This window comes from Hippoglossus hippoglossus, chromosome 8 (genome assembly GCF_009819705.1).
Source record: "Hippoglossus hippoglossus isolate fHipHip1 chromosome 8, fHipHip1.pri, whole genome shotgun sequence".
NCBI lineage: Eukaryota > Metazoa > Chordata > Actinopteri > Pleuronectiformes > Pleuronectidae > Hippoglossus > Hippoglossus hippoglossus.
In genome coordinates, this window is record NC_047158.1 from 4562834 (window position 1) to 4585577 (window position 22744).

The window sequence follows — 22744 nt, forward strand, 5'->3', positions numbered from 1 at the left end:
AAACAGGTATATCAAAGTTATTCTAAAAGCCTCGATTATTAATGTAAGAGCAGAAAAAGGTGCATAGGCGCTATTAATCTAAATCTGCTCTGTTAAGGCTACGAGGGCTTCTCAGCTGAAGTTACATGGACACCCTTCAGGAATCAAATTTTTATATTTTAACCCTCAAACTGACTTATTCCAATAAACAATGACTTTAATTGTATTTATATAGTTGCTTTTATCTTTACATTTGCATGGTGTACAATGGATGTAACCTCCTACATCAGAGTTATGCTTGGATGCGACAACATCTGGGATTGGCAAGCAATATTAATTTATTACACTTTATGTGGGTCAGTGTGCGCAACACGGACCTCTCTGAAATGAAAAAAAAGTATGTGTTAACAATAATCCACTTGATTTGTGATTTTAGTAGAACATGTGGAAATATTACCTGTTACCCCTCAAATGAGATAATATGATCATTGATCTACCTTCTACGAGGACAAGCTGAAAAAGTGGCCTCAGATAACGTACACTGCCACTTCTGTTTCAGAACGTATTGTTAACCACTGGAAATGCAAACTCTGCCATAGCCTATTACAAGACGTTATATCCATATCACAGTAGTGCTCAAAATGCAAAGTGCTGAAGCTCCACAGACGACAGCTAACCCAAAGAATATAATGAAATAATAAAAGGGAGAAGACCAGCATGAACATCGTTGAGCCGTTTCACCGGTGAAGCAGGGAAGGGTGGGATGTATTTGTTCATTCGAGGCTCAGCATCAGACTCTGACCAAACCACAACAACAAAGGCAGAGTGTTAGAGAGGAGGTAGAGAAGGTGTAACATGTCATCTCCAGCGGTGTCACTGCTGCCGCCTCTGCTGCAGAACTGTAGCCTCTTTGAACGATGCCATGTTTGATCATGTTTACATTGTATTACGCTAAATCTGAAGCTACTCTGTCTGCCCCCTAGAGGAAATGCCTCAGGAACACATTTGGTATGCAGACAAGTGGGAACGCTGTAAGTCTTTGGTGAAAAATGATGGCATATAAATACTTGGTTTGAGGGTATTCCAGTGAATACATTAAATGCTTGCGTTCACTGTGGTAAATATTTCCAAAAATAATCTAACGGATTTACTGACAGAAGAATTGTTGGTAACTGGACATTATTTTAATGTTCCTTTATTTGAACCTGGGTCGAACTCTTCTCTGACAAAACCTCCTCTAACTGGCGTTGATGACACAAATCGGACACATCCTGCAAACTGTTGGTGTAAACTGGCGTTCATGGTAAACTCTGAGGCTCGGGCTAAAGCAGGTGGGCAGAGTGAGGAGGAAGTAACACATGTCAGGGGCATATGCTCTCTCTCTGTGGCCTGGCCTTCCTGCTTGACTGGACAATATGGCAGAGAGGCACATCTGACCCAAAATAATATCTGTCATGTCAACCGTCGCCGTGGCTCAAGCTCCTGGCATTTGCAAACATGCTCTCCCCATTTTCTATCTGGGTTTGCTTGGAGCTATTTTCAGACGTGTCCCTGCGACTGAGGCGAGGGGGAAAAAACAGCGTGGTAAAAGGCCAAACTTGGCCCTCGTAGATCCCAAGAGGGAGGCTGGATTTATCCCCCTCCGTCTCCAAGTATTGACCAGTGCCATCTCAGCTTACACCCTAAAACCAGGGTTTCTGTGTTGCACAGAGAGGCTTTTAGTGCTTCCTGTCTCCCTGAATCCAACACTGCAGCTTCTGAAAACAGGGTATAAATCCACTTCTCAAACATGTCGGTTGTTGAAGAATTGCAATTGGATTTCATACGTTTGTTTCCCCTCTTTCCAAACATGAGCATCATGTGCATGGACTTCCGTTCATCACTTTCATTGATTTAAATATTTTAAGATCCAACGAGCTCGAGGCGGAAACCAGGTTAAATTTCACGTTTTGTTTCAGATGTCTGAGTTCCATGCAACCATTGTTTCAAGAGCGAATACATTGCAATATCTCAGTGAAAAGGGGTTTTACTATTGTTTTGGAGAGGTATTGTTTGTTTTCAGTTGCAGTCAGCGCTCACCTTGGTGATAAATACTGTATGATTTCTGTGGCTTCACAATAAAACAGTAGGAAGTGTTGATAACCTGATGTATAGAGGGCCAGTAGCTGAATTTAAATATGCTGAGTGACCTTTGCTGAAAAAAATGCAGACTATTAATAAAAATTGGTTTTAACCCTCCCGATTTCCTCAACTTTACTAACATCGTTTATCCTTGGGGACATTTTTTGACCTACACAAAATGATTAGAATCAAAATTTTAACCCACGTTTATGTTTCAGGTACTTTATGTTTCTGTGTTGACTATTTAAATAGCCCACACAATCCACCCAACCATCCCATAATATGCAAATTGATAAATAAATAAAATAGTTTGTCACGCTCTCGTCCGCCCTGAATTGTTTCTCTGTCATCAAAGCCTATGACATGGAGACAAAACATGGAATGGCTTAGGGGCTGGAAATATTGTCCTTCCAGGTCAATATTCCAATAGGTTGTTGTTGCTCCAGCCAAAATGAGCAGCCAGGTTTTTTCAACTGTCCCCATACACGCACCTCTCCTCTAATTCTGTCATCTCATGTATATCCTTCTCAATTGACGGTTACAAAAAGCTCAAATGCGGATATTATGTCGTGGACATGGCTGACAGCATATCTGGTGGGAACTGTTTCAATGACATTAGCAGACATAAATCTACCCTGTCATTCAAGTGAAGAACGGGGACCATGATAACTTTCCATTTTCGGCAGGTATACGTGTCAGCTGGTGGTTGAGAGACAGCAGAAGGATCAGGACTAAAGCTCTTATTCTCATCAGAGGAGGATGCCTCATAATGTCACTTTCACTGTCAGAGAGCTGCGACAAAGCCTCACTGGCAGAAAACCATTTTTAGATGTTATTTTCAATTGAGAGTGAGCATGAAGAGAAAGCACACGAGCACCAGGAGAAATGGTTTAGAAAGCTGCTGTGCATGCCTCCCCGTGTCAGTGGTTCTTACACTACAACGGGAATGGTCGAGCAGATTAGGGGCCTAACGCAGAGGGAAATTCTTTAAAGATTATATAGAATGATATTTTATAATGATCTCAATATCTTCCTAAACGACCAAAACAAACGTGTAAAATATTGATACTTCATTCTTTTTACGGCTAAAATTGCCTTGGGTTAAATTGACCCCAAAGAACAGTGATGTGTACACTGTGTATTTTATGTTGACCCAGTTTCCCCATTTAATTAGGAAAATGATATCAACGATTTATTTACTTTCGACGTTAAACATTGAATGGGGTCAAATTGACCCCAAGGGTAATAGCCAAATAGTCTTGATCGCCACCTAGTGGCTGGTCGTGGTATAGGTCATAACCAACAAAAAAATTAAAATACACATCCAATACATACATACAAATAACATCAAAATGCAAAATGGCAGTGTTCCTCTCTAGTATATTCTGGCTTTATCTCTGGATAAGGGGATGTAATTGAGACCTGTCAACCATCTTTATTTACAGGCCTATGGTCTGTTATTGAAAGCAAAGTTCCGAAAGTGAAGAAATCACATGCTCTTTATATTTTGAATTCAAATCAAAAAAACGTTCATCCTCCATCTGTTTTACATGTGTGAGATGTTATCCATATTCGCGTTGATTAAATGTCTGAATCTGAATTTGCTAAGTTATCGGATAAACATTCAAGATTGAGCAAAAATAAACAGTGCCCAAACTAGATGGCTACAGAGAAAAGACAGGAATACACTATCAGTATTTCAACATACATGAGAGACAGGGTTGTAATCTCCAGGTAATTTCTCTAGCTCGTAGTCATCTTGAGGCTGTGTGTGTCACTCACCTCCTCAAACTTCTTTTTTCTTCTTGCCTGCCGTGTCTGAAGCTGCTGAATGTCATAAAGCTGTCTGGTTTTTTTTCTCTCCTCCTAGCAGCCAGCGGCGTTTCGGGTTGAACCCGGACACAACCTGTCATGCCATTAAGAATCGGTGGGTCTCTCTGGGACCTCATGCCAAGCTGAGACCTGTTGCCTGATGGATGATGCAGTCACTGCAAACAACTCAACGTTGCTTCTCAGGCTGGTGATCTTTCTCCATCCGCTGTCTCGTGTAGACAAAAAAAACAAGAAAACAAAAGTGATGTAAATAAACAGAAAATGAGGCTCAGCTGTGTTTTTATTCAGCTTGTCATGCAGTCAAGTTTACATGCTCACTTATCTCGTATCTACCACCTGCAGCTGAGCTTAGCTTGGCTCTGTACCCACAGCTGATGTATCAGTGTCTTCAAATCTCCATCGTTGTCAAACATGCCCCGATGGCAGGCACATGCCGCTGTTATCCTGTAACTCAGATTTACAAACATGACGGCAGAGACGTTTGCAATCCAAACCCATTAGACGAGCTGTCACAGACGTGTTGCAAGTTTCAAGCCAAGTTAACGGATGTAGCCAGGAATCTGAAATATCAAAACGCCATCGGTTCTTAGAGCCCTCGATTTGGAGAGGGGGGGAAAAACTCAGCATAAGGAATTCAAGAGGCAAAGAATGTGAGAAGGAGCAACAGGGTGATGATGCTTCCTTCTGGTCAAACAGACAGGAGATAGGTGTCTTGACAACATCTACGAAAGGTGAGAAAATTTCAGTTGTGATTGTCAGGTCAGTTTTAGGTCATTCTCAGATTTAAAATGGGTGAAATCTGAAGCAACAATACATTTCATGTCTGACTTGTCTTTAGTAACATGTATTAGTGCACATTTTCAAATATTTGCACACCAAAACTAAACATAAGTAGTTTCTGTGTATTAACTACTGTTATTTTTCATATAAAAACAAATTTTTAGATATATACTAAATTTCTGAATCGCTGGCCCCCAACCAAACCACTGAAGATAGCAACCAAACTTCCACAGTTTCCTATATATTCTGTTCACATTGTATACAACATTTTTTTGTTTTTATATTTATTTGTGTATATAGCTATAGATGTTCACTTATTTACTTTTACTGGTGTGTCTACTTTTGCCAATAAAGGATTATCTTATCTAATCCCGAATAAAAAGCCTAGATTGATCTGTATTTATATACGGGACACACCATCCAGACAAGATCATATTCCATGCCCTGTCTGACTCAGTATTAAAAATGTAAGATAGCTTTATGGTGCAAATACTGTGGTTTTAATAATACAATCAAAACAAAAAAGTATAGAAATTCCTCACACACCAAGTAAAACAGATAATTTTCTTCAAATTCCAGACTGTTGATAAAAACTACAAAATGAATATGACTGAAGTCTTTTTTTTTTTTGGAACTGTGCTATGACAGAGCTTGAGGATGCTCTCAGCAGGTGAGCGTCACTTAGCACCAGCCCTGAGACATCACACACATGCGGCGGCTGAGAAGCGTGTCCTCAGCACCCGGTCCACTGGACAGCTGCTCTCACCACCAGTCAGTCAGCGCCCTCTATAGGACGCTCAGGGTGCCAACCTGACACCATTCCAACACTGCCTGCTCCACGTCTCATCCGAGAGCTTCACCCTTTTAGGCACAAAAAGTAAAGACATCAAAGAATTTAAATCCCATATTCAATCCCACAGCACCAAACGCGCTGCACTGTTTTCCAGGCTCTGGCTGCGGGGCATCCACCTGCATGGACCTTTTCTTGGCTCTGGCTCCACGAGGGCAGCCTTGCCAACCAGTCCCATAATCCACAGGGTGAATAAAAATGGATTTGGCTGGAACAGACGCCCAGTAAGCTGCCTTAAACCAACAGGCAGGATCGTCCACAGCCCGGTCTCTCATGTACATCCTCCTTTTTCATAGGTCATACGTGGTCACACCTGCAAGTGCTCTGAACATGTTAACAGCCGGACTATTAAATCCAACCGAAACATTATCAAGTAGAAAAAAAGACCTTCATCATAACGTAGTTAAACTGCGTCCTCCAGCTCAGAGAGAGTGAGGTGATCAATGCCTCTTCACGAGCGCACTAACCACTCCATAATGATTTTACAGGGGAGTGAAGCAGCAGAACTGCAGGTGTTAGTGGAGGACGGAGGCTGTCAGAGTGAGCAAGTGTTCGCTCTCTGGCACGACGCTCGCTCCTCTCCTCGTCTCCAGAGGCCTCGGACAACAGACGGGTCACAGCGAAGCCACATTTTAAATCCGGTGTGCAGATGGACACCAGTAGTGGTTGTAAATCCTGAGCGCCTTGGCACCAGGCGAGTGCAGAGAGCAGGTTTGGCCCGATACGCCGTCAGGTCGATATTCCTGCTCTCCTGTGAATCACACGTCGGACACTTTGATCTGTTTACTTTGCCTCTGATATCTGAGCGAAGAGAATGCCTCTGTTTGAAATACACGTGTTTGCTCTCTGAGATTCTGCTGTGGAAATTACATAATTCTTCACATTTGTTAATACCTCTAAGCCTTCTCAAGAGACTCCTGTGGTTTTCACGCCTGATTGTTGTTCATGTTGGTTTTAAATCGTTCCTCTTCTCACCTCAGTCTATATTTACACTTTGTTCTCACACCGGCATCAATTCAATCTCACTTCTGCTAGAAGTGCACTTGAGCAGCATCAGCCCTCTACTTGCTTTCAATTCTTCTGGCTGTAACAGGTTGAGTTAATTTTGGGAATGGGTAACGACTGCAGGATTTAAATATAAGATCTCTCACTTCTCATTTTTAGCCTCCTAATGGAGTGGAGCAATGAAAAAAATCACTCTATTGTGTGACAACGTCCTTGTTTATGACACTCTGGTTAAAGTGTGACAATGCACGCACATGACGTGACAACGTGTCCTGCAGCCTGTGAGTTTTTCTCAGCCGGCTGCATCATGCATCAGACTACCTTTAAGTAAACAGCTTTCAGCCTCGTCAGCAGGCCGCTCCCGCTGTTAAACATGAAGCACCGAGGCAGGAAGAAAAACTGGCCTGGGTGACACTCACTCCACTCTGGACGGCTTAATATGATTGTGGTTTAATACCCATTACAAGAGTATGGAGGGGCTGTCATTAGGAATTCAGCCGGGCCCAAACTCACCTTCCCTTTTTCAACCTATTAGGGAAAATAATGATAAGAATCCTGGAAAGAGCTGGGCTATTAATGGAAACAAAAGTGCTGGGCTTGACAGAAAAGGAGCTCTAGCTATAATTTGTGGGATTAGGTGCGCATGCTGCTGATGACCCGCAGCCTTCTGGGTAATGCAAGGTCAGGTGGGAACTGGGCGATCTTAGAGCTGGCCAATAGAAACCCCCCCATTGCACAAGGCAAGAGGCGGCATATAGATGGCGAATGAGACGGACGGAGAAATGAGTAAATGAGGCTGAGAAGGAAGAAATGCAAAAAGGAAAGGGAGGAGTGAGAAGATACAATAATGAGTTGGTCATCATGCTTTAGACTTGCGGCTAATGGTTGTTTTTAGTATTGATTAACCTATCTAGTAAAATAAATGGGGAATTTTCACATTACATTTCCCAGGACACACATCCACGTGGTGTTTTTGTCCGACCATCAGCCCAGATTCATGAATTATTCCAAATTCAATATAAAAATCCAGCAATTCCTCAACAAGGCACAACAATTGTTTGGTATTTTGGCTCAAGAAATGACTGAAATGAGTCAGTGACAATCAAAACTGCCGTTAATTTAAGTGAGACCACGACAAAACTACATTATTTCTCGTAAAAAAAACAGTATCAGATTTCCAAGCTTTAAAAAGAATGGTTCACCCCCACGGTCAGTGTTTGTTATGGGCAGTAAATTCTTCTTGGATAGATGAGAGAGAGAAACACCTTCGTGTGAGTGTTACCAAGCAACAATGTGTGAAACTATCTAAGCATCATGGAAACTGTCTTATAATATGGGCACAGATTCAGACAGAGAAGAAGTTAGAAGAAAACATACTATGCCATCATGACTTATTGCATTTCTATGATTTAAGATATCATGTCAATTTTCACGAATTTTCACGACATTTTTACGACTATAATAACTATACTACCAGAATTTTATAACCTATTATATCATGCCATTTGTAGGACTAAGTTTTAGTAAACTAGAGCATGAAAAATGACATAGCATAGTCAGGCATCAGCAATGTAATGAAATAGATAAAGTGTAGTAAGACATTAAAATGTCATGAAATAAAGTAAGTCTCAAAGTAAGTACGGCATCAAGGTATCAAAACAAAAAATTCCCATTATAGTAAGGCATCAAAAATGCTGTATTTAAGTCATATTATATTGAGGCATCAAAAATGTTTTGTAAATATAAAAGCACAGTAAGGCATTCAAAATGTCATGCAAATGTAAAAGTATATGAGGCTCAAAAACGTCATTGTATGTAAGGTATCAAAAATATCCTAGACAAGTCATACTATAGTAAGTAAGTCAGAATGTGATGTAGCAGATTCTCATCCAGGTCATGGAATCTTCAGGAGTTGTACCAGTGTACATTCTGGACATTTTAGTTTTTATCGTCCAAGAGGCTTCTTCAGTTTCAACTGACTATTGGGAGGTTTCAGGTATTTAACCTCTGCTGGTCTGTAGTCATTATAAGTCATTATATATGATGTTGTGGTTTTCTCCTGTGTCTGAGGTGCTGAGACACTTCGTGCCGGGTCGGAAGCTGCAGCACGTTTTACATTCAGTAGGTTTTCGTGTCGTCTTCAGTTGATCCTGGTTTCAGCCATAGAGTCATTAAGTACAACATAAAGTACAACATTTGAAGTGCATTCCTAAATGTCATTACTCTTGTTACACCTCCTGAGCTTCATCCATTGCACAGTTCTACTGCAGGAGAGTTCCAAGGGTCTTTTCCTGGTTTGCAAAATGAATTACTGTTGGAGTTAATCCTCAGTGTTTACGTAACACGTCCTGTAACTGCAGCAAAACACAAAACATTACTTGTGAATGATGTGTATTGTGTTCTCCCTGGATGTCTCCATCTCTGAGGTTGGACATTTAGGTCCCTCTTCTGGACAGGCAGTGTAATTACTGCATGTTGGATTACATCACTCTCTATATCCAATTTAAATGCTGCCAGAGTTATTTATAGGTGTTTAACATAATTTTATGTGAAGAAAATATTTCAACTTTTCTCTCTGAATATGTTGGATGACTGGTGTTACAGGGGGAGCATGAAACACACTGTTTTAAACCACTGCTTCACAACACAGCTTCTGGTCTCCTCTTTAAAAGCCACTCAGCACAAGTTGTGAATCCAGCGTAAAACTTCTCCGAGCGAAGTTGGCCGCAGATGGCACTTAGTTGGGCCGAGCAGTGCAGATGGTGGAGTGTCGTGCTGATGGATGTGCTGTCTAAAACTCCAGACAAGAAACCTGCTGGTGCCCCGCTGTCTCAGAAAACGGAGGGGGAGGCTGAGGAGGACCTGCAGCCCTTAAAAACACCCGGACCACACACACACACAATCATCAAAATACCTTGTGTGAAAATATATAAAGAAGAAAAGATATTTGATTTGATAGTTGCAAACTTGCAGTTTTTTCCAACAACTGTTGATAAGTGACAATTGGTCAGTCAGTCAGCAGCTGCTGTTCTGTCTTCTGTTTCATAGAATGGTAAATAAATAAAGTTTGGATTTTTGACTCACGGCCACACTAAAAAAATCTATATGAAGACACCATTGTGGGTTAGAGGAACTTGCAGTAGACATATTTTAGTTGACAGAACAATCAATAATATAAATATTATTTATGACTATAGAACAATGTGTAGAGCCTGGATGGCTTAGGGGGAAATGTTCAGGGAGAAAAAACATATTGGTGCATTCTCATACACAATGTACATAATGTGCATACATGCATACACACTTGCGTACAACAACCTGCAAAATACAACAAAAGAAAAGAAACGTCATGCACTGGATGCAGACATGCTCAAAATGACCATCGGTTGTTTGCAGACACATGAATGTTGAAAGGTCTTTGCATAGTTTAATAAGTTTTTGTTTCGCATATGCATACATGTTTTTATATTACACTTATTTGCACTTTGCTCAGCATAATATACATTATGCATTATATTACCACAATAATACAATAATACAGTTCTGCACACTGTGGTTCTCATCAGTGCAGTTTTAATAAGACATGATCCACCAGTTGTGTGTTTAAACGACATGTTCTTCTTCAGCCAGAACAAACACAGACATCATCTTAGGCTCTGGTCATAATACTCACATGATACATGTTCATGACTTACAATGATGGGACAATAAATACACATAGAGAGACCAACACCAAATCACATGTGTAGATACAAAGAAAACTATACATTTATATAACATATACATTAGTTCAATATGACTAAATTAGAATAATTAAAATAGAATAGTTCCTCTACTTCAGCACCTGCTTATGTTTCACGCGAGGGACATAAACATCTACGACATTTTTGGAAACTTAGCTAAAACTAAAGCATCTTCTGTAATAAATCCTTATTAATAAAACTTTTGAAAGTACGCTTTTTTCTGTAGTAAAATCTATATAAGGACATGCAACATGATGTACTTCATTAAATATGATAAATATGATAAAGGACCTGTCAGAGTTCATAATGTTTGGTAAATACTTCACGGAGGTGTTGAGCTGATGTTGAGTTGCAATGTGTGAACAAAATATTAGAAAAATTTCACAAATAACACATTACAGTTTGAATGCATTATATTCTGTATCAGTTCAATCGGCAACAGTTTCAACAAAAGCATGTTCACTTTCATTAGAGGAGAACGTCTTGCATATACAAACAGTGCAGGTCAAACTCTGCTGCCCAACGCTGAGAGAAATGAGTGTGATATAAATACTTGATTAGACTGAAACGTGTCATCAGCTGGTTTAGATTCAGCTGTAATTCGGCTCATGAAGCGTCTTTGTTAATATCATTTGCTGCCGGAGTCTCACAGGGGAGTCCTGTTCCTACAAAATTGAACGCGCCTGCACAATATTTGAGCAGTGTTTTTCCTCGACACCTACAGACTCGCCGTTTCTTCCGCTCCCCTCTGCTAGATGTGCCGTGACTTGATATATCGGGTCCTGTCGCCCCTGCTTTGGCTCCAATCCAAGGCCCATTTTTACAGATGGGTTTTACGTTGGCCATTTTAGCAAAGCACCCTCCCCATAAAGCCAAGTGTCTCATCGCTTCATAATTACGTGATTATGGTCAATTGCTGTGGTTGGGGTGACAGATTCTATTCGAGCCCAACAGATGCTTTTATCATATTTTAGTTCCCCATTTGACCGTAATCAACCGTTACACGTATGAATAAAACAGGGAGGTGATATTTCTCTCCTGAGGTGGATCAGGTGTCCGACAGGTGCGGGTGCGGCCGAGGAGCGAGTGAAGCCAAACATTTCACTGAACAAAGAGAAGTCGGGGTGAAGCTGAAAAGTGGCGACAGTGAAATACTTTCTCAGGCCCACTGCAGAAAGGAATTACACAGATAGATGGTGCCACCATGTGGGAATTAGATGACATTACAATTACAATGTGGGGGTCTAGTGATATACATATAGTATAAAAAAGTAAACATTCTGTCTTTTTGACACTGAAAACATGAAACATTGCTTCATAGTTTGTTTTTTTCACAGAAGACTTATGTTTTCCTGTCATGTCATTCTATATAAACATTTGACTATAATATAATACAACTTTTTTGTTTTGTTAAATACTATTTGTCTACTTTGTTTTTCTTTTTAGTTCCAGGTTATTTGAGGTCTCGTCTTCTTATAGAGTAAAGGCTCAGACAGAACTACCTTCTGGAGGGATGCTAACTGATAACCAGCGACCACCAACAGTTCACAGCAGCTGTGTCCTACTTGCATGCAATAGATACATTCCAAACAGATGGAGTGTAGAGAGTACTCGGAACAAGTAGCGTACTCAAAACAGTCAGTATACACACACAACACAAAATCTTAATTTCACTGTGTCACATTGCAGCAGGCGAGAGGAAACGCTGCAAAGCCTCAACACAAATCGCACTTACAATGCACAATAGACCCAATAAATGTGTGTGATTGTTTTTTGTTTAATTTCAGTTACTTGGACACGTTGGCTTGTTTGCTTGTTTGAGTCACGGGGACATACATGAGTTGTTTTTCTGGGACACGACTTCTTGATCTTTACTTTGCGCAAGAGCGGCTTCAAAATGGTTTCTGACTCACTGACATCGGGGCTCATCTGGTTCTGTTCAGGATTGTTGCTTCACAGTTGCTGCAAAAACAAGTTCTTTAAAACTGTCAAATCATCTTGTTTTCTCTGCAACAGGCAAGCGCTGTGCTCAGTAAGAAAATCAATGATACAAGTAATGTCATTAACTTCAGCTGAAGAGTAATGACTGAAGTATTGATCATTGATGATTATTTAGTTTTAAAAACTGATAGTGTAGCGTAGGACACATGTGGCAGGTCTTAAAGTGCTGGTTTTAGATGCTGTATATGTGAAAGGATGAAGTAGGAAATAAAGATTATATTATCACATGTTGGAGTTAGAGTCTGGACTGTCATCAGAACTTTAAGGAAAATGGGAGAAGCACATTCATCATGAATCCTTTTAAAACTCGATGTTATAGTTGGCAGAAATTGGACCAAACTAACAAGTATTTACTGACGAGTGTGTTGGTCCGCACACTTTCCATGTTCGATACTCGGTCTGAACATTCGCACCTTCCTGTTTCAGCCCTGCTTCTGATCGTTCAACCTAAATGATGACAAGAAGCAATGAAAGTCTGATTTAATTGGGTTTTAGTCGAGGCCTCGGGCTAAAAAAGCCTCAGAAATTCAAAGAGCAATGCAGAGCATGCTCACCTACTGAGAGAGAGTGAGCAGAGGCCGTGTCGAGCACCGGAGTGACAGAAAATAACAACAGTGTTTTCTGGATTTTCATTTTTTCTTTTTTGGCTGTGACAAAAAAAAAAATCCATCTCCCATTGTTTGTCGAGGCTCAAAGGATTAAACAAAGTCAACAGTGATGGAGAGGCAGTGATCTTTTGAAGTATTTACATTTGTGTTTTTTGCTTCTCCTCCTTCCCCCTGAAGGCGTGCGTCTCTATTTTTCCTCTCGCAAATTCAGGCTCAGAGTTTGTCTTTGCTCCGGTTGGGTAAATGTCGGCCTCGGCGACAGACAGGTGCTCTCCATCTTGTAAACCCTGAGGGGGTTTGGTATAAGATAAATGGGTCTGGGGGCATGGCCCCGCCCTTTTCCACCTGGCTCATCTCGCATGGTGGTGGCGATGTTGTGTCATGGGATTTGTAGTCTCACCATGAGCGCCTGTCTGCCCCTGAGCTCACAGAAACTCACCACAAAACAGCGCTGAGACACGGAGGCTGAAGTAGACAAGTTTATTAATGATAATAATGAGGATGATGAGGATGATGATAATATTAATAATTAGTCATAATTATAATAACGTTAATGTCATAATAAATAGAACTCTTTATCTGAAGCACGTAAAGAGAAGCATACAGAAAGAGAAAAAACAAAAACACAAAGTTCAGAGTACAGAGCCAGAGGAGGGGGCAGGGACTTCTAGAGACATTTTTTTAACCTTTCAATATATTCATTTAATTTTTTAACATTTTTAAACTTTATTTAACTGGAACATTTACAAAAAGGAGAAAGAGATAGATTTTAAAAAATCCTTATAAATAAATTTTGTCATTATTAGAACAAAATACAAGATTTCGGGGAGTCATAGGATGTTTTTTTTTTCTTTTTCTTTTTCCCCCTGAAAGGACAGCTGGGGGAGGGGGGGCGCGGGGGGAGGACGGGTGAGGGGTTATTATGTACAGAACACCAGGAATACAAAAGGGGCCAGTCGACTCACATACTAGAAGGCTGGGGGGGAGGGAATGGTGGGGCGGGGTGGGCGTGTCAGGGGTCATGGGGGAGGCGGGGGTCTCTCAGAGGGGACATCCTGCTAGTGTCACAGCTCAAGCAGTTGTGCTCAGGAAGATCAGGACCTGTTCTCTGTACTCGAGGCATCTGAGGGAACTGAGGGAGGGAGGGCCGCCTCAACCCTGTCCCCTCGCCTCCCCCCTCCCCCCTCCATCCCACTGTCGAGCCGGAGTTTCATAGACATTTCATTTTTTTTTTGTGAAGGACAGAACTTCTCTGGACGCAGAAACACACTCGCTGCTTCAGGTCAAAACTGGATCAGCGAGGAGAAACGACAAACAGCCACAGTTTTGTGAGAGTGTGCGTTAAAGCTACCTGGTAAATTAGCACCTAAAAATAAAAACATGAAATATTCTCTTCAATTTCATACCTGACCACTGATGCTAGTGCAGCTACTGACATGGAAGACCAGCCGGGCTAACAAGTTAGATTGGAAAACGTAAAAGTTCCACCAATTAATGAGTTTAAAACTCATAATATAAAACATCTCAAGCTTAAAACTGTTTTTTTTTTTTTTCATTTCAGAAGCAAAGTCTCATGGGAGCTGTAGTTAAATGTGAACAAAAAAATAAATCACGTTTCTATGACTGTCCATCATCGCACCACGTTCGTTTCAGAACTTTTCCTCTTCTTTTTGCACCAAGACTTCTGGATTCTGTGAAGCTAGCGAATGTTTCCCTCCTGACACATGCTACAGGTAATGTGATATTTTTTTCAAATAAATAAAATATGTAAAAAAAAAAAAGAAAAAAGAATTGAAAGAGGAAGCTTTGTCCTGATGTGTGTTACTCAGTACTGTATAATATTAATCTTCCATTTAAATTTGCTCAAACTAAAACGGTGGTTTGTCTCTAATATAAACTCAAATTAAACCTTGAAACTTAACAGCTTCCTGTCATTGAATTTAGAAAAACTCTCCTTTGACCGAGGAAGAATCCTGTGAAAAGACCAATGACCAAACTTCTTCAGAGAGCTGTGTGGGTCTCCTTTCACGGGATTTGTTGACGATAGTGCGATATATAATAACACCTGCATTAACGCAGTCTTTTACATTTTTGAACTAGTAGCGAAGTAGAATGAGTAAATAAGTGGTTTCCCCTTTGTCACATGTGACATCACATCTTTTTTGTATTTTTTGGCAAAGTGCATAGATAAAATAGTGGACATCATGTGACCAAACAAAAACTGTGGTTGGTTCGTCATCTCTGCCAATTGAATTGGAGGATTAGGCTGATTCTGCCTCCAGAGCGGCTCTGGCTTCCAGGAAGTTCCCATTAAACAAAATCTCCGACCCGCTCCCGAGTCTTCTCTGACCCACCACAAGTCTGTAGCGCTGTAAGTAGGCCAGATGAATCAGTTGACTCTCAGAAACAAACCTACAGGTATGAAAATGCTAAGTCTGCATATGATCGCTGCATGGGAGAGAACGAATGATCGACTTTACCCCATTTAGACTTTACAACAGTTAGTTGCCATGATATAGATACTCTTTGTAATATATGAGAAGCTGTCTACAGATGAAGAGAGGTCGCGTGGGTAGGAGCCCTGATTCAGAACAAGTTTTTTCTTTTTTTTAAACCTGAAATAAGATGAAGTTAATCAAGAAGTGTGAGGTGAGATTTACTGTACAGGATAATAACAGTACACACTGTAGTTTTGTACAGGAAGTCAGGAGCTCAACCTAGTATTACCTTCTTGGAACCATTCACACAAAACCACTACACGAGTAGTGTACCCTGAACTCTCAAACAAAGTTGTGCTTCACCCGAACCTGCTGGCCTCTGATGATAAAGTTTCTGCTCAGGGCCAGCAGGTCATTTCCAATATGCAATAAAGCCGCCCGCCCACCAGGGTCAGCAGGAGAACAGCGGTTCACAAAACCAAGGCTCCTGCAGGAAGCGGCCCCGGGGCTTCGTCGGTGGGGCTCGTTACATTAGCTAGAAGAGCGAGCTCCTCCTCAGCAGTAATGAGTGTTCGAAATCTGGGTCACGTCAATACACATCCGGGCTTCCGCCGCCATCACAGAGTCCCGCTGTCTCCTGATCAAAGAGCACTGAGACTGCGTGTTCAAATCATACTTTGGTTCAAGTAAGAAAAGGAAAAATCAATATTCATCCGCTTTTTATCTGACACCTTGAACTAATTAGCAGGTCGCGGCTCCAACACAGGGGCCGGAATTACAGAATACTGCAGATGTGATTGTTTTCCTGAAGCGGCCGGTGGGTAAACCTAGGATGAGATATTTTATGTTTTTGCTCTGAATAGTAAAATATCTAGTTTGTGTGTGTGTGTGTGTGTGTGTGTGTGTGTGTGTGTGTGTGTGTGTGTGTGTGTGTGTGTGTGTGTGTGTGTGTGTGTGTGTGTGTGTGTTTCATTCTAGATATGTTGTAAATTGATGCTTCGCTGCTTTGGATGTGTGTGTGTGTTGTTTTGCGTAGTAAAGGGGGAGGGGTATCGGGGAGATCAATTCACACTATCACCATCACACTTTCAATCATATAACACATGATCACATGTTACAGTAAATATCAGGGACATATGTAGTTGGAGGGGGAGGGGGGGGGGTCTGATATCTATGTTCGGGGGCCAGAGGCTTTCCTGCCCACCCCCTCTACTCCCTGACATCACCACAGCCCATATAATAGATATGTATATATATTTATATACAGAAAAAGAATACATACTTATTGGACACCCTAGACATTAAAGTACATTCAAAGAACTGAACCAACATTCTTGTTTAAACACGTTTACAGTGACTCTCCTGATATAAAGAATTAAGGTTTCGCTTCCACCAAATTAAAACTTTTTTTTCCTCTTTAAAAGTTTTCAGTGCTGCAAAAAAACAAACAAACAAACAAACAAACAAAAGAATCCACACAAATAAATATTTTCAGAATACATTGACAAAAAGAAATTGACATATTTCAGCCCTCGTTCCTTGTTACCGTTGGATGGGCACTACTATATTTCTATAATGTTTTATCTAGCGACATAGTCTATATGCCTCAGGCTTGTGTTTTGGTTATGCACCTGCTGATGTAGTACAATGGGATTATTCGATTATAATTCAATTTGTTACATGAACGTTGATGAGTTATTCTCGGCAGGTGGAAACGTGCATCCTTGGTAGTTGTACGCACCTTTTTATCACGTGGGTCTGATAGTTAGTCAGTCGGTGCAGAGTGACACAAAGGCTTGGGCTCGGAGTCTGGCAGGTGAGTAAAGTCGGCGACTTCTGCGCCATCTTCTCTAACTAGTCCATAGTCATTGACCTCTGCTGGGGCGTGGAGAGGGGCAGACCGGGGAGGCTCGGCTTTATACCGTCTCACCGTCCCGCCGTGGCTCAACCCCCCACTCCCCAACGCTGTAAACCAGTGACGCTGCCCATTGGGGAGGGCGGGGATGCCCAATGGTGCTGCCAGGAGGAAGTGACATCACGACAGTATCCACAGGGGACGCTGCTAACAGTAGGCGCTGCTGGCCAGTGACACCGCAACAAGGAGGAAGGAGCGACATCACCGGCCCGAAAAGGAAGAAGGGAAGGAAGGAAGGAAGGAAGTAAGCAAGTGGTCGGGGAGGTTGGAAGGAAGAAGGCGGAGCAGTGAGACCAGGAGGCTGACCTCTGACTCCACCCACAGGAAGTAGAGCGTAGAAAGTGCTTCTGCCTGGATGCCGAGCGCTCCCTGCCACCTTTATGTTTATGTTTTTGTTTACACAACCTCGGCGACAGAGCAGTGTGCCATAGAGAGAGGAGGGGGGCGCTCCTCCCTCCTTCTTCCTGCATACCACAGAATCAGCATCAAGGGCCAACTGTTCATCTCCCTTACCAAAAAACATAAAAACAGATTTGTACATATATACTGCTTTATACACACTTTTTACCATTGTAAATCACAAAAGTATAGAAAAATAAAATGTTTTATAATAACGGGACACTTTTCTTTCTCTCTCTGTCTTTTTCTACCCGGCAAAAAGGTGGTCCCTGGTGGAAACTGGCTCACTCCGTCTGTCAAGTTTGTGGCTGGTTTGACACCGCTGCCGCGGCGTCACTTTGTACGCCTCCCGTCTTCCCTCGCCAGCCTCAGTAGAGGGACTCCTTCTTGTATTCTTCTTCTTCTTGTGTTATTTTCTTAAAGCTAGATCTCCTCTCTTCGTTGTTTTCATCTGTGATGTCCATCAATACTGAGTACAGCTCTTCCTTTTGTATTTACTGGAAACAGGGGAGAAAAGTAGGGAGACTGGTAAATATGCAGCATGTTATGTTTCTTACGTTAGGCATACATTATGAGAGGTGCTATGAAGAGTCAGTGTGGAGCAGCTTCAGGGAAACTTTATTCCTTTCTAGACAAGTTTTTAGAAGTGAGGATCTTGCCACAGAAAATAAAGGGCCGGGAGTAGTTCTTTGAAAAAATTGATTTCCAGTAAACATATGAAATAATGTCTAGAATAAATAACACACACCTTCTGTAAATTCCTACCCTCCCAAGTTTTATAAATTTATGCAAAATACAATAGTACACTGAGCGAGTTCACAATATCAGGTTAACACACATCAACTGAGTCAAAACAGCCAAATGGAAACAACGTTTGAAACTAAACTGCAAAAAAAAAAAAAAGAAAAAGTTTGGGAGCCGAGAGACAACAGCTTCATTCACTTTTCATCCGCCTCTTGTAATGTGGCATAAAAGAAGCAGGAGCAGAGGCTTCCCGCCTGCCAAAACGAGTGCTGCCGCTCTCCCCAGAATAAAGATCAGAGTGCGCCGTAATCATACAAGTGGAGATCGGCAGTTTGGCAGTGCAAAGTGAAAAGTCTCAGTGTAATGGGACTGGATGGAAGCAGGGGAAGAGGTGGGGCGGGCTGTGTGCAGGTCGGGGGGCAGGCAAGGCAAGGCAGATGTCCCAGGACCCCCGTCACGACAGATGCTCGCTAATTCGGAGTGATCCCCAGCAGCTCCGTGGAGTCTCTCGCAAATAAATAAATAAATAAATGAAAGAAGACGAGGCTTTAATTTTGAAATGGCTTTGTAGTGCATTACCCAACCCCCCCCCCCCCCCAAACTTCCAATCCAGAGAGACAAACAGTCAACCAAGTGGCATGCTCAATCAGTGTCTCCTCGTATCTGTTTCTTCTCATGGAGGAAGTGGCCTGAGCTTCTCCACCTCCCCCTATCTACCCTATAGCTCAGATTTACCGAGCACTCGCCAGGGACCCGCCATACAAAAATATCCACATGCAGGCTTACAGCTCAGCAGGGAGGGAGCACAATAGCGCCGGAGCTACATATAGTCCTCACTGACAGGCAGCCTAGAACTGGAAGAGCTGCCGACACAAATATATTAATCACCCATATGAAGGATTCCGGAGGGGGTGAGTTCAGGTATTAGAGGCTGTCCCTCTTCCAGTCTTAGTTTGTTAAAACGAGTCTGAATTTAGAAATTAAAACTTGAGCCTATTAAAAGGGTCAGTTCACTCAAAGAACAAAGTAACAACTTGTCTCCTTAGACCTAGATGCATCGAGCCATGCGGGGAGTTTTGGGGTTTATTTGTAGCCACGTTTCGGGATCTCTGCTGCCACCCTGGTGCAGTGGAGGTGAATGGGACTGACACAATGTCCGAAATCTGTGATGGATGACAACTGAATGCTTTCAACTACACCGAACGCCTGAGATGCCCTGCACTTTCTTCGGAAGAGGTGCATGAGTGAACGCAAATGTCCGAGTGAGAGCCTCCAGTTTATCCGCAGACTTTCTTCGCCTGGGCCCCTAATCTAAAGTCCACAGAAAGACGAGAGAATCCGCTGTCAGATCACGGCGGGATGCTGTAAACATGATCACGTGATCTCCGCAGTGGAATTAATATGTTTCTTCCTGCCTGTGCCTGCTGCACCCGGCTGCACCACCAGGATTTTGTGTTGTTGTAAATGCGTCTGTGCAGAGAAACGGACCCTATTCTCCAGACTTTATCTGCAGGTCATTTCTAAATAAGGCTATAGAGCCAAAGGGTCAGAGGCCATGTCTCACACAACTGAGACGCTTATTCTAAATGTGCTGGAAACATGTTGAGAGAATTCTCCTAAAACCTGAAATATATCACTTTATCCCACATACTTAATTGGTAAATGCTAAACTTGGAACATCCAAACATGGTATGATTCCGAGTCTGAGTGAAATATTTATGTATATATAAATCATAGACTCTATATTAAAGATACATGACAGCTCCCATAAGTGGAGCCAAAGAGTCTCAGCTGCACCCTGGTGGCTAGCTGCAGTGTATGTCATAAACTCCACCTCCTCCACGTTAGCAGATGGGACGTGGACCGAACTTGTCGGTTTTGTTCAACAAAGTAATGTTGAACAAAAGATGATTTCTGTCATTTTAGGTAGTTCTTATAACACTGATGTATCTTCATGTGTTATTTGTTCAGGTAAGTATGGTTTTAATTAGTTATTTGATGAAAAATAAACGAAACGTCATGTTTGACAGCTGAGACTGACTCGTGTTTGGTTGTGTGAATGATTCAGTAGGACCTCCATCCCCACTGCACAGACTCCGAATGACATCTCAAGGATACGTTGGCGGCGTTTGTTTCCAGGATACTTTGCATTCATTTCTGGATAGTGGGAGTGTTAACTTGTTTGTCTGCATGACTTCTGTGTAATTGTGTGTATTTTCTCTCTTTGTACTAGGGTGCTTTGTTTGTATTTGAATGTCATTAATTAAACAGCATTGCATTGAGCTCTCATCCACCACAGAAACTTCCCCTTTTTACAACCACCTGCATCCCCGCACAGCGCCAGAGGTGAGAAAGTGTTTTTAAATAAACCAAAAAAAATCCAAGAAAAATAAAATCCAATAAAACGCAGAGTTTGACTGAAAACCCTTAAGTTGACAACAACATCCATGTGTGCAGGCAGACATAATCTTCTTATAACTGCTTTATTCTGACACTCAAAACAATCAGAGATTACTTATGTCACATATTGACAACAGAAATAATTAATGAATAAAGAAAAAAAGTCATCATAGTATACTTTTACCTATGAAATTAATCCAAAAAGAAAATTACTTTACACCTTTCAGACAATATATTCTCATTATAGAAATAACATACAATTCAAGAACAAGTTCAGCTGAATTGGAAATACACAGATGACCCCACTTCATATAGGAATACATATAAAACAGTTACTCAGAGAATTGCGATATAGTGTGTGTGTATATACAGTACATTTAAATGTATTTACAAGTACTGTAATTTTTTTGCTTGGTTCTTTTTCGTACAAATCTTTTTAGGTGGATTAATAAATGCACCTGCCAGCTTATCAGGGCTTAGTGAATACTTGTAGTAAATATAAATGATGGATAAATATTATTTTCTGCTCATATGTAAACATATCTCAATACTGCTTTTAATAAGTACGAACAAATGTTTGGATCAAATAGAGGTCTGGTTGCATATTAAGCTGGTTATGGAATACAACGAAAGCAAACGAACCCAAAAATATCAAAGTTTTTGTTTTATAAATTCACCTTTAAATGACTGTTGACTGTAAGCGTAATAAAAGACCTCCACAATACTGCCAGTTATTTACATGTTATGTCCTTGACATTTAAGCCTTGATAAGCCGACACTGAAACAGCTCAATGCTAATTTTAACTTTTTCTGTAAACTGTAGACAAACCCGTGCAGACTGATGACAACACTCCAACTCATCCCTGTAATAACATGACGGTCGAAAGGGGGATGCTGAGTGAGACTATGAGATATTTCCCGGGACGACAATACTTTCATTTTCATTTTACTCAAAGCAAATTGACATGACCTCAATTCTGAGGACAAATACATTCAAGTTAAGTAGAACAGTGACGATCACTGGGATAAATGTTTGTGTTAATTTCAGTTGAGATAATAGTCACTTAATTGTTTAATAAGTTCAGCAAATTTAGTTTCTCATGCAGAAGACTATTTCTTTTTAACTTAGTGTCGTGCTAAAAACAAAATAAAAATCCCTGTAAGATGATACAATTATTCTATTGCTGTTTTTGCACATTCATATTTTAAGCTTTGGCTTATTTCTGAATGATTTTAATGAGGGTCGGAATCTTGTGGATATACGTCAAATTTGACCAATTAAGTTTTCAGTGCGATCTTTCACATCGCCTAAAAATAGATTTATTCCCAAAAATAATGTGCTGTTAATCTACAGGCAGAAATTATACATGAAGTGATAATTTAGTGATAATTAACATTAGTTTTAAACTTAATGATTTAGATGATTAATGCTTGAAAGACAAATTTTCTATTTAGTATAACTTTCATCATTCGTGCAATGAGTTCCATCATCATGGACTTCATTATGTTCTCAGGTTATTTTAACATTGCTGCTCCAGCACATACTGTGCATGTGTACAGTATGAGTGTTCAAAAAACAAGGTTTATTAGGTGTTTTTTATCTGTGTCTTTTGGTCTTTGTAGTAATTATTTCAATTTAAGACCATAAAGACTTAATCTTAATCAATCTTATCTCTATGTTTACGTCACATATTGCCTGCGAAAGCAACCCCGTCTCCGATCATATTTAAGTAGACCAGACGGGTCAAACTCCCAAAAAGCCCCTGAACAATAACTTTAGATTTTCCTGCCACCGATGGATCTGAGTTCAGCGGCTGTTGTGACATTATTACAGGGTGAGGGAAGAGTGACATCACGTTAAACTTGCTCACTGCAAACGACAGCGTGTTAGTTAACTGCATTTGCTTCTTCTTTCTCTCCTCCCTTCC

General features: G+C 41.1%; 1 protein-coding gene across 1 annotated transcript in view; it reads right to left on the minus strand.

Moving 5' to 3' along the window:
- Positions 1–18091: 18091 nt before the first annotated feature.
- LOC117765858 (RNA binding protein fox-1 homolog 3-like) overlaps positions 18092–22744 on the minus strand; it is a 397513-nt gene continuing 392860 nt past the window's right edge. The window contains exon 17 of the mRNA XM_034592407.1: positions 18092–18169. Coding sequence (XP_034448298.1) covers positions 18167–18169 — 3 coding nt within the window. The 3' untranslated portion in view covers positions 18092–18166. The remainder of the gene's footprint in view (positions 18170–22744) is intronic.